At 52.9% G+C, this 19257-nt stretch overlaps 4 protein-coding genes across 4 annotated transcripts; 1 reads left to right on the forward strand and 3 right to left on the reverse strand.

The window, feature by feature from the left end:
* Window positions 1-432: 432 nt before the first annotated feature.
* Window positions 433-1395, forward strand: AYO20_10630 (hypothetical protein; the record flags this gene model as incomplete). The annotated part of the gene is made up of 1 exon (XM_022648886.1): window positions 433-1395. One exon carries the CDS (start codon window positions 433-435, stop codon window positions 1393-1395), a length of 963 nt encoding a protein of 320 aa, XP_022495123.1.
* A 498-nt stretch (window positions 1396-1893) lies between these two features.
* Window positions 1894-6761, reverse strand: AYO20_10631 (hypothetical protein; the record flags this gene model as incomplete). Its single annotated transcript, XM_022648887.1, has 2 exons — window positions 1894-2427; window positions 2481-6761. The coding sequence occupies 2 exons, from the start codon at window positions 6759-6761 to the stop codon at window positions 1894-1896; spliced, it is 4815 nt and encodes a 1604-aa protein (XP_022495124.1).
* Window positions 6762-10076: 3315 nt separating this feature from the next.
* On the reverse strand, window positions 10077-12045 carry AYO20_10632 (hypothetical protein; the record flags this gene model as incomplete). The annotated part of the gene is made up of 5 exons (XM_022648888.1): window positions 10077-11113; window positions 11162-11284; window positions 11336-11432; window positions 11487-11611; window positions 11670-12045. 5 exons carry the CDS (start codon window positions 12043-12045, stop codon window positions 10077-10079), a joined length of 1758 nt encoding a protein of 585 aa, XP_022495125.1.
* A 1685-nt stretch (window positions 12046-13730) lies between these two features.
* Window positions 13731-16322, reverse strand: AYO20_10633 (hypothetical protein; the record flags this gene model as incomplete). The annotated part of the gene is made up of 2 exons (XM_022648889.1): window positions 13731-15850; window positions 15908-16322. 2 exons carry the CDS (start codon window positions 16320-16322, stop codon window positions 13731-13733), a joined length of 2535 nt encoding a protein of 844 aa, XP_022495126.1.
* Between the last annotated feature and the right edge of the window lie 2935 nt (window positions 16323-19257).

The following is a 19257-nucleotide window of genomic DNA, read 5'->3' on the forward strand; positions in this document are numbered from 1 at the left end:
GTCCAATGCTATTTTGTTGAACCTGGGATATGTCTGTGTTGCTTGTGGACGACTCGGGCAGACGAGCTCTGAGCCGAGTTAGACGATGCGGGATACCGAGGTCTCGACGCGTCGCTCCTCCAGGGTTTCCCCGCGTCTCCTCCGCTCTCTGTACCTCCTACGAGCCATATCCTGCTTGTACCTGTGTTCTAAGCTGTTGAATTCATTTGGTTGTGGTTGGAAACAAATCACCTAATCACCCTCTGCTCCTGTGGAAGGAGGGGGCTGACGAGGCTGAACCACACCCTTGCGCCATTCCTCCCCCTCGCTAAACTGCACTGGCACAACTGGTTAGTGGCACTGGTGGCCACGTCTTGTATTGCTCATAGTTAGCCCACCCACCCACCTCCCTCAACCCATAAACGCCAGAAAATTCCCTTTTCTAGCATAAACATGCACCTGACCGACCCTATCCACATCTCCTTAGACGACGCAGATAACGTGATCCCGGATATCGCACGCATCAAACATTCGTCCTTGACCACCACTCCGCTAGGACAGTTGAGATACGGCAACGTCCCCGCCGAGGAGGCTCGCGAATGGCTCGAGGCGTGCACCAGGGTCGAGCTCCTCAGCGAGCTGAAATATCCCCGTATCGTCGGTCTCGAGTCCGACGGGTTGGGTCGGCATGTACCGCGCATGGAGCACCTGGTCATTCGCGATCTGGATCTGGACCTGGACCTGGACCTGCCGCAGCCAACGGCACAGAGTGACATAGTGTCTGCCGCTGGAGGTGTCGTCGTCGCGTTTGCCGAGTTCCAATATCACCCATTGCCAGGACAAGAACAGGAACACAGAATACAACCATCCGTCTCAAAAAGTACGACAGAGACCCAGAGCAAAGTCGAAATACCAAGCTTGACCTCCTCCGCATCGCAACCTCCGACGAATGTCGATACGGAGGTCGTCGACCTGCCATCATCCGCCCACCGCGCCCTCCACGAACACTGGGACCAGACCGTCGAAGCCGCCCTCTCCGCCACGTTCGGAGTCATGCACTGCTTCGAGGTGCGCGGGATCGGGACGTTCTCCCCATCACACCTGCGCAGGGGCATCGCGAGCAGATTGTTGGCGTGGATCTTTCCCTGGGCGGACAGATTGGACGTTCCTGTCGTCCTGGCCGCGACTCCCGCGGGGTATCCATTCTACATTCGACATGGGTTTGTAGAGGTCGGTGACCACCACCGCGGTGAGGACGACGACGAGGCAAGGACGAAAGGCACGAGAGGTACGCGGCCGTTCATCGAGTGCGACATGGCCGAGTGGGGAGGGAGTGGGATCCATCGCCATGTCCTGATGATACGGTGGCCCAAGCACGCGGCAGGAGTGGATGGAACGTCAACGCTTTCCAGCTGACAACTGACTCTGTTAATCCATCCATCCGTCGAATCATGAAATGCCGCACTGGCAACATCATGATCGTTGCCTCAATGACTTTTTCGTCCCCAGAATATCGCCAAAAGCATGCATGGCGACGAATGAAAGATCTCACCTCTGACCATCGATTGATGCCCACGAGGTAAGTGCGTGATGAACTGATAGATTGCAACAATCTATAGATCGGTATGCGATATAGGTGCAACGGCTACACACCCTCAAGAACTTACCATTCAGGTTTGTTTGACACGATACATGTTGAGTGGTTTTTACAAACACTTTTATCATTCTTCGCTAGAACAGCAAATGTCATTACCCTCCACATGTACATCCCGCCACATTCATAACAAGCAAAACAAAATCCAGTCAAATGCCTCATACCCAAAACCCAGGAAAAGGTAGTGTTACAAATTCCTCCCCATAGCTCATATCCTGCTGCCTTCTCCGCAGCAACTGCAATTCATCTCAACTCATCGCCTATTTCTTCTTCTTTCCACCCCCCAGACCCATAGCTTCCGCTAAGCTGCCCAAGCCCAATCCACCCAGCAGCTTGTCAACACCGAGACCTCCCAGGAGGCCACTCACCAAACCACCAAGACCCAAGCCGTTGAGCAATTTGCCCACCAACCCGAGCACACCGCTCAGCAGTAGACCGACAGCAGCGATAATCTGGAACAGGGGTTCTGTCAACAGCGCCCACAGTGGATTCAACTTCTTCTTCGCATGAGGCATATCGGCAATCTTCTTCTTGGCGTTGTCGATGGTCTTGACCACTTGAGTGGTAAGTTCCTTCAATCCCTCTGCCACACGATATTCTTCTGGCGAAGCCTCACCACTCGCTGCCTTTGCTTTGGCGTTGGCGGCGATGTGACCGTCAGGATCGAGACCGCGAATCGCACCATTGCATTCACCCAGGATACGAGAGCCCTCTTCGATAAGTGGTTTGACGTCTTGTACAAGTTTCTCCTCATCGAGCTCTTCTTTGGGTGTGCGGTCAGCTCTTTCGACAAGCTGTGATGAGAAGTTAGTGTGACTCCTGGAAAGCAAGCAATGAATGCACTTACCTCTGTGATCTGCTTGCAGATAGGCTCCATCTTCTCCAAAGTCTGATTGATGATGTTGGAAATCTTCTTTGCAACCTCACGCTCCTCCTCCTCTTTGAGTTGCTCGGGCGTTTGACCCTCCTCGACTTCTTCTTCATCTGGAATGTTTTCAAGCAGGGTGCATTCTCCAATCTTGTTGCCGTCTTGATCCACGACATAGCCATTGTCGTTGACCTCCTTGCCAATACAGGCGAGCAAGTTGCCCTCTGTCAATCGGCCAATAACATCTCCATTGCGGTCGCGAACTTCACCCTCCTTATTCACGCGGAGGCCAGACATAGGTGAAACCTCTCGTTCTTTCTTTTCTGGTTCCCAGCGTTCGGCGTGACCAATGACATTACCATTCTTGTCGACAATATCTCCGTCGTCATCAACCTTGCGACCGACCAACTTTTTGATGTCACCTTCGGTGACACGACCGATGATCTCTCCGCTGGCGTCCTTGACCAAACCATCCTTGTCAATGGTTGTAGAGTCGAAGTTGGAGAATGGTCCTTCAGCACGACCATCGTCACCACCTGCGATGAGTCTTGCACGACCGATGACTCTGCCATCATTGGACCAGATTTGTCCTTTGCCATCCACCTTACAACCGACAAGACGCTGAACTTCACCCTCGGCAACTTCGCCAAAGATGGTTCCATGCTCGTCAACGACCTTGCCTTGTTTGTTGACAGTCTTACCAGCGAGGCTGGATAGATCTTCCTCCACGACCTCTTCCTCGGGGACTTCGTATGGTTCGACATGGCCTTTGACATTGCCGTACTTGTCGATAATGTCGCCATCTTCATCCACCCCGCGGCCAAGGAGTTTCTTCCAATCTCCCTCTACCACCTGTCCAACAATGTTACCTTCGTGATCCTCAACGAAGCCGTCCTTGACAACGATGAGACCCTCGAGGCCAGCAAAAGGCCCTTCGGGCTTGGCTTCACGCTCGTTGAATGGAATGAGTTCGCAGCGGCCAACGACATGACCTTGATCGTTCCAGATCTGGCCATTCTCATCAATCTTGCGGCCTGCAAGCTCCTTGGGATTGCCTTCGACCAGACGACCAATGGGAACACCATCAGGTCCGATGACATTGCCTTGTTTGTTACATGTCAAGCCCTTCAGTTCTGAAAGGTCGATCTTCTGCTCCTCTGGTTCGGGCTCTGGTTCGGGTTCTTCGTATCTCTCAGCGTGGCCAACGACATTACCTCGCTTGTCAATAATGTCACCATCTTCATCGACCGCACGACCGACAAGTTTCTTTGGGTCTCCTTCAACGATGCGGCCTACTTTGTTGCCGTTCTCATCTTCAACCCATCCGTCGGCCACAACAGTTAGACCTTCAAGACCTGCGAACTCGGCTTCTTCTTCCTTATCCTCTTGAGGTAGAGTCTTTGCACGACCAATTATATGGCCTTTGTTGTCCCAGAATTGTCCCTGGTCGTCGCAGGTTGTACCGGCCTTCCAAATCTTCTTGGCATCTCCTTCAACCAGTTCGCCGACAACGTTGCCGTTGTTGTCGACAATCTTGCCGGACTTGTTAACTTTGAGACCCTCCAGGATGGATAGAGGCGGCAAGCCATCGTCAATCTCTTCGGCAGCCTCTTCGACTTCCTCCTCAACTTCTTGGGGAATCATTTCGACTTTGCCAATGACATTACCGTCCTTGTCCAAGACCTCGCCCTTGTCGTTCAATTTCTTTCCTGCAACGGCGGCAAGATCGCCTTCGACGAGTTTCGCGATCTCGTCACCATCCTCATTCAACACTAGACCTTTCTTGTTGACTTTAAGACCTTCAAGGATCGAAGTCTCAGGGACTTCGGGAGCAGCTTCTTCAATGGTTTCGACGATACCTTCTTCGACAGCTTCGGGAATGAACTCGACTCGACCAATAACATTGCCATCCTTGTCCAGAATTTCTCCGTTCTCATTAATCTTCTTGCCACGGACAGCCTCAAGGTCGAAACCTTCAGCCAACTGGGCGATGGGATCACCATCCTCGTTGACCACTTGACCTTTCTTATTGACCTTCAAACCCTCGAGTTGTGCGAAATCTGGCTTGGTGATCTTCTCAGCTGCGTCTTTAGCCTCGTCCACCGCCTCTTCAGCAGTGCCTGCGGCACCCTCAGCGGCATCGGCAGCTTTGCCGGCAACATCGGCCTGGTCGCCAGCCTCCTCAGCTTGCTTTTCGGCTTCTTCCGCAGCCTGCTGTGCTTCTTCAAGTTGTTCAACCAGTTCGGGGTGGAGCTCTTTCATAGCTTCTTCGGCAGCCTCTCCCTGGACGACCTCAACACGCCCAATAACTTTGCCGTCTTTGTCGAGAATTTCACCATTCTCATTGGGAAGTTTACCAGCGCAAGCCTTCACGTCGCCTTCCACAAGTTTCGCGAGGACTTCTCCTTCGTCATCGAGGATAGTACCCTTCTTGTTGAGTTTGCGACCTTCGACGATCGTGAGATTCGGCTTCAGTTGGTCCTGCAACCCTTCAACCTTGTCGAATGCCTCTTGGACAAATTCTGGTTTGGCTTCCTCCTGGGCACCATCAACCTTTTCTTGCACTGCTTCGGCGGCTTCGGGTACGATTTCTGCGCGGCCAATGACGTCGCCGTCTTCGTCCAAAACTTCACCTTCAGCATTGAGTGTTCTCCCGACCAAATCAGCCGGATCACCTTCGGTAATCTTTCCCAAGGTGTTGCCGGCTTGGTCCTTGATTGCTCCATCTTCTTGAACCTCCAGACCTTCCAGCGCTTCAACACCAGGAAGTTCTCCGGCAGCTTCTTCGACAGCTTGTTTAACAGGCTGAGGGAGGGTCTCTGCACGACCCACAGCATCGCCATCTTCGTCCAGGATTTCGCCGTCGGCATTTACTGTCATGCCGACTAGGTCTGCGGGGTCGCCTTCAGTGATTCTGCCCAAGACGTTACCATCCTTGTCCAGAATGTCTCCGTTCTCTTGGACTTCCAAGCCGTCGAGGACATTTAGGTCAGGAAGATATGTCTCGACAGCATCCTCTGCTGTGTCTTTGACGCCGTTAACAGCGTCTTCGGCCTGGTCCTGAGCGTCCTCTGCAGTTTCGTGGACGCCATTGACCGCACCATCAACGTCTTCGGTCGCCTTGCCAGCAAGCTCTTGAGCCTTTTCTGGGATGACGCTTGCACGACCGACGACGTCACCATCTTCATCAAGGATTTCGCCGTCGTCGCCAATCTCGTAACCCTCAAGATCGGCGGGGTCACCTTCGTCGAGTTTGCCGACAACGTTGCCGGCCTTATCTTTGATGTCTCCGGTCTCGGTGACCTTGAGACCCTTCAGGATGGACAGGTCAACAGGCAGCCCTTCGGTTGCACCATCGGCCGTTTCTTCTGCAGTCTCCTCGACATCATCAGCCACCTTCTCTGCGTGACCTTTGACGCCATTTGCGGACTCTTTGACATCGGGCACGTCCCCAGTATCTTTGGGTACGGCATCAGCTGCTTCCTCAGCTGTCTCCTTTGCGCCCTCCGCCGTATCTTCCGCCGTGTCTTGGACATCTTCGGCAGTATCTTCTGCTGTGTCCTTGACATCGCCGACTGTGTCGTCTGCGGCGCCTTGCACATCACCCTGGGAAGCCTTGCCTGCTGCGCCAGTAGCAGAGTCTTTGGCACCGCCAACACGACCTGCGACTTTCTTGCCGGAACCAACGACACCACTGGTGGCCTTGCCGAGTCCGCCAAGTGCACCGTTTCCTTTGCCTTCGGCCTCGTCCTCGGCTTCTTCGGCAGCATCGCCCTCTTCTGCCACTTCCTCTTCCTCTTCGTCTCCCTCGGTGCCCTCGTCTTTAGCAGCATCTCTGCCACCGCGGACCGTGTCACCTTCTTCCTCCCCTTCTTCCTCGTCGTCGTCGTCTTCAGGGATGGGCTCCGGGTTAGCTTCGGAGAGCTCACTGGTTTCGGCGCCGGTGTCGTCGCCTGGTTGACTGATCTTGCCGCCAGTCTCTTCCGTATCTTTCATGCTGATACCTTGTTGGCTCTCCTCCTCGACATCCTTGCCCTTTTCTTCTACGGGCTTGGTAATGTCTTCTGTGGGCTTTGGTTTCGGCGACTCTGACTCTGACAGTTTCTTCGGCGTCGCCTTGGAGGTGCCGAGCTTGGGCGGTTTCCGACCGGGAGTGCCTTCACCAGTCAGCTTGGAAGTGGACGACGAAGCAGGGTTCTTGCCGGTCTTTGTGGGTGTCTCTGGGACATTTGAGGTTCTGCCTGCCGCCGGAGAAGGCATTGTGCTCTTGTAGCTTCTGACTGTCTCTGGGGTCGAGCGTTTAGACTGCGGGGATTCTCTGTTCGGGGTGGGTGGGAAGCTGTAGTAGGCGTATGAGGAGGACGATAGTCGATTACTTGTCATCAGCTGTCTCAAACTATTTGCTGCATTTGTTTCTGCGCCGCTGTCAGGTTCAGCCGCGCACACGCCTGTCTGGTGCTTTTTCAGTTGTGTTTTTTTCCTGGGTTGAGTTGGGTAGGAAGTATTAGATTGTTACGATGATAGGGCGATAATAGTACAAGAAGAGCTCGGAGCTAGAGTAGGTATACAATCAAAAAAACACATTCAAGGTTTCTGTGAAGATCAGGAACAAAGTCGTCGTGGAACGAGGGAGGAGGAACAGCTTTGATCAAGTACACGGGCAAAAACTCCCCTACGTCACCGGTCCATCATGTTTGTTATAGCAGAGCAAAGCGAGCCAGCAGAGCTAGGTTTCCCTGTCCTTGGTTGCTCTGCGGTGCCTGGAAGAAGAAGCCCCCTAGTCGAACCAGCCAGGTAGCTAGATAGGTACTCGTAGGCAGGAAGGTGGGGTTGGCCAGTCATCCTGGGTAGATTTCTCAGGAAAAACCGGGTTTGCTGTTCCAACTGCGGCGGTGCGATGCGAGTTGCACATCGATTTCGTCCACTTCTCAATCATCCTCGAGGCCTTCCCGCAGATGAAAGCGCCACACCCTCCCCCGTATGAAAATCTTACAAGGACTCGGTAGACGACGTCGCGTTTCTCCACTCAGCCTCCACCTAGTGGCCCTAAACTCTAAAATCCCTGCATGTGGCCGAGGGCATTTCGTCAAATCCCATGTTCGCAATGACCGCACTACGGGGGCCGACTACCCTCGTGTCGGACGGAAAAAGAGCTGTTGTGGCGTATTTCCTTTGGAAAGAGAGAACAAGAAGCAGTACAAGGTTCATACGAGTTACCGGATAACGCTGTCTGCGTGTCTCTCCTATCGATTCCCAATGCCAATGTACGAAGAGTTGGGACAATGATCGCAGCACGAGGCAAACTGACATCAGTTTCTCCATCCAAATGCTCCCACCCCAGCATGTGCTAGGATGGACCCTTGTCAGACTGCATATGAACCACACTTCTGCCTCCTTTCTCATTCGCGATTGTCTCCCTCCAGCCTCGATCGCCATTCAAAGCTGGCTTGGATGTCCCTGCAAGCTCGTGTCCATCTCCTTGTCCCATTGCTTTCCATTCGATGGAAATTGCATGCTTCTGTGCCACACTCCTACCTCATCCAGAGTTCATCGACTGCTCTGACGCAATTGAATGGATGGAACAAGTCAGGGTCAGCCACAGTTTCAGTCCAAATTGTCCATTGTGTCGTCATAGAGAGGTGCGTGCGGCCCAAGAGACGTGGATTATTGGGAGGGAGACCATTTGGACGCGGTACTCATCCGGGTATTTGCAAAGAATGTTTCGGACAGCAGCTTTCATTGTTGAGGAGTTCGTCGTCGTTCACGGTGGCTGACCGAGGTCGCTCTAAGTACTGTACGATGAACAGATTGCAGCAATGCAGGCAGTAGCTACCTACGCTACCATGGGTGCGTGTACCAGCCCGCCTCAATACTTTCTTAGTATCACCATGACAAAATGAGTTCGGAACGGCGTACCCGTGGTCGACCACATGCATTCGATCATCGACCGATGTTACCGATGGGCGCCCGTGGCAACTTGTGTGCTCACCAGCCACAGCCATGCGTGTGCCCACATTGCTTGGGCTTTGCCGATTTGCGAGGTCAAACAAACTTCTGGCGTGGTTGATCGGCGGTTGCAGCTCTTTCTGACCCAATTTTTCCAAGGATGATGGCCAAGTTTTTGCGTGGCTGGCCCCGCAGATGAGGTGGATGAGGCGGGGGTGCGGCAGGCGGCAGACGTTGAGATTGGTGACAAGTGGCCTTGGATTGGACGTGCTTGACATGGCACTGACATTGAGTGACATCACCAACACCAATGAACCACCTCATTCCCCCTTGTCTGTCTTTTCTCTCTCTTTCCCTTCCCTCTCATTTCCTAACCAGCCTTCGCCGCTGGTCTGCATCTTTTGTGGCTGACCGACCTACCTTTTTTTTGGTCGCTGATCTAAAGAAAAGCCTCGTCACCTCCTGACACACCAATGGTCCCAATTGAAACCAACCCCCTTCCACCGATGTCACAGTATCGACTTATCATCTGATTCGATCCGATCCTGGAGCCTCATTGACAGCCACATACGTTTTTAGGGGGGAGGTAGGGACGCAAGAGCTATCTAGCCATAGCCTAGAGTCACGGGGCTGTGAGGGAGGTACATGCAGGGGACTTTGTCACTCGCCGCCCAGCCTCTGTATGCGTCTACTCGTACAGCGTATATCGAGTAGCGCTCTCTCTCAACCCAGGCACCTACGTACATATAGATATACCTATATACCTGCCGATGACTCCTCTATATGTTCTCCGTGTAGTACATACCTCATACGAGTACAAAGAATATAGTGCCTCAAGGGCGTGGTACACCCAGGAAGGTACCACGGGTATATGGCGTACATTGTACATTCCACATTCTACATTTCCCCTTTTCTTTTCCACCTCCCGCCCCAAATTTAATTTAGGGAGCCCACAGCCAACAGCCACAGCCACATGTCTGATCTTGAGACGGGACGGAGTCGTAATACCCAAGAAACAAACACGTGGCTAGCTCGTGAAAAAAGGATATCCGCTCTTGCTCTCCACAAGTAGGTATCGATGGGGTACGAGTACTTAGGTACTTGGGTACTTACTGCCTATCTAGTAGTAAGTAGGTATGAAATACCTCATACTTACCCACAAACCCACGACCCAGCAGCCGCCGGAACTAGTTACCTCGGTCTGCTCGGTGCTCGTTGTCCGCGAACTTCCCCAAACTCCCAGAATCTCCTCGGTCTCAGCTCTCTCCTCCTCCCTCTCCTCTCGCTTCCTCTGTCTCCGCGATTCAACGCGTCTCATTGGCGGAATTGACTGTGCTTTCCCCTTCCCCTCATAAACATACGATCTATGTCGAAAGCAAAGGCGGAGATGACGAGTCGTTTACAGAACACATAGAGAGTTGGCCGTACTCGGTTGTATCAAATCTCCAGGGTACGACTACGTTCGTCTAGACTTTTGATGTCGAAGTTTTTTCATTATTCATTGAATAGGTGGTTGTGGACACGTCCCCTCAGGCCGAAAGGCCGAACGAAGCTCATCCGGTTCGATGACACCGAATTCCCATTGACCCATCGTAGCTCCGTCACACACATTCATCGTCATTCCTCATGTTAATATCCCCGTCTCGCAAATCGCCCTGGGATCACTGGACCTTTGGGCACCGACGACGCCGCCGAGGCTGCAGAGCTCGACGAGCTGGTTGGCAATGGCACAAAGCTCTCGGTATGAGTGGCATGTGCGCTGCCATTGGTTCCCCCTTGTGTCCCGTTCACGTGCACCGTACCCGTCGCCATGTCCAAACCATTGATCGCGCGTGTGAAGAAGCCCAAGGCAGCAATCGGCTGATAGTAGGGTACCTCATGGCCCGACTCATAAATGCGAGTGAAAGAGAAGTTGCCATACTCGCGCGTCTCGCCGTACTCGACTCCATCCACCACGAACGGCGTATATCCCGCCGCCTTGAATTGAGCAGCGTGAGGCCATTTGGCGGCTAGGGACACTGCTTCTCCGCCAAACCAATTGCAAATGTAGTCCGCGTCCCCATACACAAGCGTCACGCGCACCGAGGACGAATTAAGGATCTCTTCTAGATCGTCAATGAAGTTGAAGTAGATGAAATCGCCCGTCTGCTGGAAGGCGTAGTACACTTCATCATTGGCATCTGACGTGTAGTTTGTGTCGACACCTAGAGCTTGTTGTGTCGTGGCCAAGTTGAGGTAGTCAATGAAGTAGGTGGGTGGGGTAGGGTCGTCGTATGGGTGACGGATATCGTAGACTCCGCGGCCCCCATAGTAGTAGTAAGGTGACTCGACACTATCCCGGCACATGGCCTCGGCCTCGCTGCAGGCAGCTTGGCCTGTGAGGGTGCTCGTGTCGGCTTCGGCGCAGAAAGAGATCTGGTCCAGGCATCCGTCATTCATATAACAGGCGAAAGTCATATAGTCATAGACAGTATCGTTCACAGCCTTGATGCCATAAGTATTGTTGTTGGCAAAAATCGGGTAGTAGGGCGCTTGAACGTATTCGTCTACAATGCCATTCATGATTCCCAGGTTCACAAACTCGAAGGATTTGCCGGTTTGAGTACCATTAAGGATCGCTTCGTTTTGATGATAAAAGTAGTTGAAGAAAGCAGGACCATAATGTCCTACAGTATGGTCAGTTTCGTAACTGAGATGGACGTCGTTATTCTCACCTCCATAGGACTCCGTCCACAGGTTGAATTTGGTTGATTGGACTTTAGAATCAAGCTGCGGTAGTGCTGCGTAGAATCCTTGAAGCACCTCCCATGCAGCGATCGCGGCAAGATCGGTGGTATCTACACCACAGTCGTGAGTATATGGGTTTGTAACAAGCCATGCCTACTCACCAATCTCAGTCGCGTTGATTATTGGGTATCGGCCCGTGACGTTTGCCTCTGACGGAGGAACGAATTGTCCGAAATTAGGATCCAGCGAGCCGGGGCCCTATATCGACATCAGTGCCATCTCTTGTGGTGATATTCCTCCAGGAGCCCTCACCTTGGAGCCATATGAGAAACCCACACCCAATGGCTGGCTGAGAAAGATCATGTTCGAGGCCTCGTTCCATGCGTAGGGATTGAGGTGCGTGGTCAGATTCTCAGTGACATTGCACGGGCCAAGCTCTATAATACGTGGTCAGCTATAGGTCCGGGGCAGATTGGATTTTCGAAACACCCTCACCTTGGAACATTCCGATCAAAGAGTCACTTCCAGGACCTCCGTTGAGCCATAGTGTAATTGGATCATTGGCAGGGTCGTTCCTCGACTCAAAGAACCAGAAGAAGCTGTGAACATCGGGAGCAAGGTTGACAAAACCTGCGTATGAATTGACGCCCGGGGTTGTCTCACAGACGCCCTCCTTGCCAGGTTCCTTGTAGGTGATGTTGATCCCATTCGGGGTGACAATTGTCTTAACTCCAGTGGGCTCCGCTGGTAATTGTCGAGGCAAGACCTGCAGCTTTGGCCCAGGAACCCTTCTGTTATGCACGGTAGGTCCTTTAACGGCCGAGACACCAGCGGCAAGAGCGCCGACGAGGAAGAGTTTTGCACCGTGCATCACGATAGTTATTCAAATCGCTAGAGGTAGAAGAATGACACGAACGTGGGAAAGGGAGATCAGTTGAAGGCTGCCCTTTAGTTTGGCCTCAAACCGACAGCTGCTGTGTGACTTAGCAACCACCACCTAGCAGACACGGACAGCTGCGTGAGGGAGGGAGAGAGGAATGGGGTCGCGCGACAACATTAAGTAGCAGATGATTTACCACTTTACCTACCTCTGATCACGATCTGACTGCTATGTGCACGGACTCCACGCTCACAAAGAGTAGCAATCATTCTAGTGTCTTCACTAGCTCGAACCTGACTGTGAGAGATGGCTGGTTAATCGCCCGAGGTGTGATCTCTTTGAAGGCGATTTGCTGCAACTCAGTCACCAGGAACGCATTGGCCATAATTCGATGACGTTAAGCATGACAAGAAGTAGTATTGAGACAGGGATCCTAGCTATGGTGGCCCTGAACAAACGGAGTCTGACGCTGGGTAGAGAAGCTCGAGCTGCAGCGGTCCAGTCAAAGGACTTGATTCCACGGGAGAGCGTCCATTTCCATATGCGATCCGGTCCACATAAGGCAGGTCCCCAAGTGGATGTTACGGCAAATGCATGAATGACAGCTTCTGCCAGTCAATGGGGCTAGGTTGCGATAAGATTGCACCTCTCGGGGAATTCTGCATCAGGATGGTGGTAGATCCCCAGCCTGTGACTTGGTCAATGTGGCCAGGCACGACAGGGAACAGCCAGTATGGTTTATGCAGACAATATTCCTCGCCAAAGCTTCGAGACAACCGACCTCCAATCACACGATCCCTCTGGGCTTTCGCTACTTGTGCACCGATCTTCCAGAAATCATTGGAAGACCCTTCGGAGCTGCGCAACGGCGTGTTACCCTGTAAAACATCTTTTAACCATCGCTTGCCCGAGGATGCGGGCACGGTAGACTTCTTGTGTGACAGTGCAAACAGCAATGAACAAGCATTGCGTGGCAGAGCTTCGAAAGCTTCGAAGCTTCCATGACTTGGCGCAGGACACAGCGGATAGTGACGGAGAATGGAGGAGGGCCAGTATGCTAGGTCCCTAGACCAGTTGCGTGCATACACTACCCATCCAGGTAGACGGCTTTCACGTCGTTTTGGTGTGATTGGAGGGTATCCTCGTCAAATGGGTCGGCTGACTGCGGAGGAGGCCGAGTTCGAAGGGTTTTTGGCAAGGCGAGCTCTCTTATCGCGTTTGCCACTGGTCATGGTTTTTCAATGTGACATTGCAGGGTAGAGGTCGAACGGGCCACTGCCGATCAACTGGCGGGGGCGGATTCTTCTAAGCTTGAGGTGGGGTATCGGAGGCCCAGACGGCTATTGAGTACTTCTCCAAGCAGCGAGTACAAGAGGACATGGGATGGACAATTGATATGAAAGACGAAATAAGACTATTTGTGTGGAGGAGATTGCGAGGGCACGACGAAGAAGTGAAGAGAATAGAAAGGGTAATTAGCCGCAGGCAGATTTTGTCACTTGATTCGCTTCTAAACAAACCAATGATCTGCATGCCACCTCAACATCTACCTCAGCTCTGGTAACGGTGAAGCGATATCCAGCCTCATTCTGTCCTCAATCATCCTGTTGTACTGATTCAAGAAGACACACAAATGTCACGTTTTATATATACCATTCCATACGCATCGCAAAATCTCAAGCCTCACCCTGAATGGCCAGACCAAGTACAAGCTCGTCGGTGGCGTCCAGTGGCTGTTCTGCATAACCGCACTGGTTCCGCTGCTCGTCTACCTCTTCAATCGTCTCCAAGGCGAACTCTCCAGAGTTAGGAGTGTGATTATCTGCATCGAATCCCTGAAGCCACTGCATATTCAAATCCAGGCCATCTTCGACAGTGGAAAACAAATCAGTGCCTCCTTCCAAATCGACAAGAGTCTCAAAACCAGCGTGTGTCGGATCCTCATCCATGGTACAATTAAACCCTAGGTTCTGTTCGATATTCATGTCCGCCGATTTGGTCAGTGCTTCGTCCGCGGTCTGATGGTGGTTCAAGCTCATATCCGACTCTGGTGGCGTGTACGCAGCAATGAGATTTCGCTCTTCCGGAGCCAGCGTCGAGTTCATGAGTAGCAAGCTCGCCGTATGCATAGCCTCAGGAGGCGGCGTGAGCAACAGCGGTCCTGGGAGAAACTTCTTCTGGTCCAGTCCAGTCGAGCTGGTCGAGAAGGGCGATTTCGTCCCAGGTGTGGCCGTAGCAGCAGCATAGACCTGGGCATTGGTCTTACGCACTGCTGCATCGAGGAAGGAAAAGGCGAAATCCGCAGAAGCATACATCTCACGCAGTCTTTGCAAGGCCTGCATGCAAAATTGGAATCTCCGAATGCTCGCTTGCCGGGTATTGGAGTCGCTGGATTTGATATCCAGGAGGTGGATGATAATGGCAGGAAGCAGGCATGTTACCCCAGTGTTGGGGAGGTATCGTATCAAATCATGCGCAAAGAGTTCTTTGTACATCTCGGTAATATCGTTGGCGGCCTCGCGAACTTTCCTCCTCGACAATTCTCGGAGCTCCGGGGCAACCACAACATTTGGAGCCGAAGGGAGTATTTGTGGCCGATGCAATGCACTGATGGCGGTGAGGTAGATTCCAGTCAGCAGAGCTCGATGGAGGTTAATGACCTCGCCGTCATTAGTGCTTGTCCGCTCGCGCGAATCCGGAGCAAAGTAATGGAGCTCGTGCGGAAGGTCTTTGTGCCACTGGTCGAGTGCGCGATCACACCGGATCACATCGCATGGGTCTGCTGCTGACTTCTTCGGAACCAGTCTCATTGTAGTCTCTTGAGTTGCCCCAATCTTGTGCCCCAGTGTAGAGTATTGGACCGCGAGAACTTGGGTGATGCGGATACAGAGATCGGCAAGGCCGATACACATTTTGGCCAGTGTAACGCGCTTCGCAGTGTCTCTCACGGCAGGGCAGCCTCCGAGCATTCTACTGAGATCGGCTGGCAAGGGCTCGGTCTCAAAATCCGAAACCTCGAGCATTGGCACGTCGAAATCCCCGGTGCCTATGCGCATCGGACGCCGCATCCCGATGGCGATCAATCGATCCCGCATGTAACAGGACCACCAGATGCGCTTCCAGAGGCGGCGCTGTTGCAAGGTCATGAGCGAAGCGTTCGACGTATCACAATTGAGGCCGATGGTTCGAGCCACCGAGATGGCCACACCCAGCCAGTGCCACACATCCTTTGGGTCATCAGGATTCTCGTACCAGTATGTCATCAGCAAGACAGCCTGCACAACCGTGACTCGATCGACTTCGTAGTCAAAATCGTACAGGAGCTTGACTCGCTGGAAGAAGGATTTCCTGGCAGCTTTCCGGGTCATGTAACCCTGGGCTATAAGATAGCGCATGTCAATGTATGCGGTTGCGGCAAACATGACGGCCTGGAAGAGCAACAGGCTCACGGTGTTGGTGGGCTGGTTCCTTTCGATGGCGGTCAAAAAGTCCTGCAGGTCGACGATGGGGAGGAAGGGATGCACGTATTGGACGTAGCAGCGAAGCAGTTCGTTGCGGAAGCCTGTCTCGGGGATCAAAAACGCTGCCTTCTTCTGCAGATACTCCAAATCTTCGCTCATGATCCGGGGAGATATGGGTTGCAAATAGGGCGGCAGGACAATATTCACCCGGTTCGTTTGCTGGAGGAAATAGGACATTGCTGGGGAGAGGAGGGGCGGAGAAAGGTGGTTGGTGCCGACTGTCGACATTCGCCGGAAACGATCATCCTGGCTCAAGCGGCGACTCTGTGTCTGGTCTAGACAGATGCTCCATCAGCGTGGGAAACCAAGCTTAGAGGAAGGAGAAGACTTACAAAGCATATGGGGTTTGTGATGGACCATCTCATCGTCCAGGGCTAGCTGGGGATGGGTTGGCTCGGACTTGGGCAAAGTCGGGACAAAGTTGTTCAGCTCATCGATGTCGTCAAAGATGGGAAATTGTGGAATTTCCTTCTCCTCTTCTATCGAATTGCAGGGAGACTGGTGAAAGAGCTCGCCGTCGGCATAGGATTTCCTCCGACGTTTTCCTTCAGTGACCACGCACTCGACCTCGTCGAGTCGGCAGTTCGTGCACGGAATTCCACTCTCGACCACATCACAACGCACTTTTCTCCCACGACAACAGTGGCAGGCTTTAGAAGCCCTTCGCTTGACGGTCCTCCCTCCAGTTGCCAGTCCAGCGGTGGAAGACTTCCTCTTGGGCTGGGTATGGGTGGTGGTGGTCGCCATGGTGAATCTATTGGCGGTCGAGGTGATGTTTCACAAGTGAGCACAGAGGCGTGTGGAATGGGGGAAGGGAAGAGGGTGTTGTCAAGAGCACTTGAGGGGTTTTTGCAAGTGAGAATAGAGAAGGGAAGAGAACAGGTGGTAGAGAAAGAAAAAATAGCGAGGGGCACCCCAGGTACTTGGTACAAACGAGGGTCCCTGGAAACTGATATGGGGAAAATCTAAACGGAACCAAGATGACCCTAGGTCCACCAGCCTGGGCTCCAATAACGGGGCAAAACAAACTGAGTCAATTGAACTCTCAAAGCCATTTTTGCTCATCCCTACCCCGGACTACCCCGGCTGGGTGGAAGCTGGTTGACGATCAGCGATTGGACCAGCAAGCGATCTCGAGCACCCCCGGTCAAGGCCTGGAGGTCAGTGGTAGACTTGGCCACGTACTAAACCCTCTTCGCGTTCGCACTTGTATTCTGGAGGTGGCTTTGAGGAGCCGCGGCTGGAGACTGCCACTGGTAACAAGAATTCCCGTGGAGTTCATTCCCTGGGCTAGGAGTTCCAGACTGTCGAGCACACCTTTTCACTAGGCCACACGTGGAGAGGAGAGGAGGAACTTCCCCACTGGCAAGGGCGTCCAGCCCAGACGAACTGGGTTGGAAGCTTCAAGGTAGCGTGAACAAAAGCAAAGCTAGGTAATGTTCCGTTAAATGAGAGAGGTCCGATCTTCATCCGTGCCGATTTATCCTGGCCGGAACCGTTTCAAACATCGTTATACAGAGTTAGGGTGGACTTGTGCCGGTGGAATATGCATGCTCGGCTATTCAAGCTACTGTGAAGACGGCAGTGGCCCATGGGGGAGGCCTTGGAAGGACTGCCAGAGCCAGTCAGGTCGTCTGATAGAAAATTTTTTCTGTGGTGGTTGGAGAGTTTGTGGAGACACAGGCTATGTTGTCCTCTGGGGGGCCGAGCACGAGGTCAAGGGAAAGAAGGAGAGAGAAGGCAAGGACGTGAAGGAGGGCGGCTCTCCGAGATACACTAGCGCGCAGCATCAGTCCCGAGAACAGTTCTCGAGACTGCGACGGAGTTAGCTCTCTCGAAGGTTTGACAGATGGGGCTGGGCTGACACGATTGTACCACTGAGCTGGCGGGGTGGGAAACGAATCCCATGGGGGATGGGGTATTACGGAGATACCAAGAAGAATCAAGTCAGGTGAGTGGGATTTGGTTGACTGGGTGGCAAGCGCAGGGAGATTATGCGAGTAAAAGATAGTCAGACAAGTTTGTCGAGGAGAGTTGAGCAATGAGGAGAGAGAAAGAGGCGGGGGAGCGAGTGGCACCAGTGGCACCAGTGGCACCTTCCGCCAAGAAAGGGCAAGGTGCCTTCTTACCTAGGTGTGTATGAGTAGGTATGTACTTGTAGGCAGGAGCGGGCAGCTTTGAAGGAGTCAGGTGTGTCTGACTCGTGGATCCTCAGCATCAGCCAGTTGTTGCCCTTGATCCCTCACGTCCCTAAAAAAGAAAGAATCTTGAGTCTGACTGCATTACGTCGGTCATCATTCTCCGACCTCCGCAGCCTGTTGCCTGTGCTTTGACTCGCTCCATTCGAGTCAACTCCACTTCACTGCTTCACTACCTTCACTTCACCTACGAGCACACTTCACTTGCACCTCATCTCCAATAACCGAGTGGGAACTCTCTTGCCATGTTGAGGGTGGCAGTGGTGGCAGTGGCGGCAGGGATCATAGACCATGTACCAAGTACTTGTACTCCCATGTAGTCCCTGTGTCCCTTTGCGAGTAACAATTGCTGATCTCCAACTCTAAACAATAATGAACCCGTGTCTATCCCTCACCCTACGAGATTTTCCCCCTGCTGGACGTTATCCCCCGCCACTGTTGAGGAACTTCCCACCTTCTCCTACCTGCTTGTGGGACACTCTCAACAACAGATGGTTGAAAGAGCCGATATCTGTATTTAATGCCCAACCCGCTGACTGCTGTTGCTACTTTCAAAATCACACTGCTCACCGATCCCCTGCGTAACGTTTAAGACCGGCATAACCATGCTCCAGCGACGATCCTACCTGTGCCCCGATAGTTGAAAACCCCCGCGAAGTCTTACCACAACGGATGTTGTCCACCTTTCAGCTCAACCAACTGTCGACAGGTACTGGTGCTAGACCTCCAACCTGAAGCCGGAGAGTAGCCCTCATACTGCCTGGCATGCATGCGTGAGGTGTGGAAGTCGATGCGAATGGTACAGCAAGGAACTACCTCGTACAAGAGATGACTAAAGCTAAGTGTTCGAGCTGCTTTCGGGTCCGAAAGTCTCGGATCCGGATTTCTGCGATCCAAAGCAGTTAAGATGAAACACTACTCGCCATCGCGTACCCTGAAAGTCAATAGGCAAGCGACATGGACCCTCCTCCAAGAAGTCGGCTTTTGGATTTGTCAGGCTGGAAAAGAGGTCACATCTTAGGGACTCGTATCGCAGTGCAGTGGGATTCCAGGATCGAGACGTTAGGGACTGGGCTCCAACCCTGCTTCCCAAAACAAGCTGGATTGGAAACCCCAAAGATGCACGTGGGCATACGAGGTACACAGGGATTCTTTTCACGGATGGCATTTGAGCAATGGACGTTGCCCTCAGCTATCCTGCTAACGTCAACGTGCGCATTGGACAGTGCCTTCTTTACCCCAACGTGCTCCCCACCCCCTATATCGGCCTTCAATTGCCGCCACCCCTCTGTTGTCTTCCGGTGGACCGAATGCGGGTAGTCCGGGGGTGGGCAGTCCGAGGATGGTTCTCTCCGCTGTGCCTAGTAGATAGGCTAAGGCACCAGGCTTAAAGCAGCTGCCACAGACGAGAGTTTATCGAAGCCGTGGCCTGAATGTCTCGTACCCTACAGGGTTTTACTACTCTCACCTTGCCGCGCGGCATC

This window comes from Fonsecaea nubica (genome assembly GCF_001646965.1).
Source record: "Fonsecaea nubica strain CBS 269.64 chromosome Unknown Scaff117, whole genome shotgun sequence".
Classification (NCBI taxonomy): Eukaryota; Fungi; Ascomycota; class Eurotiomycetes; order Chaetothyriales; family Herpotrichiellaceae; genus Fonsecaea; species Fonsecaea nubica.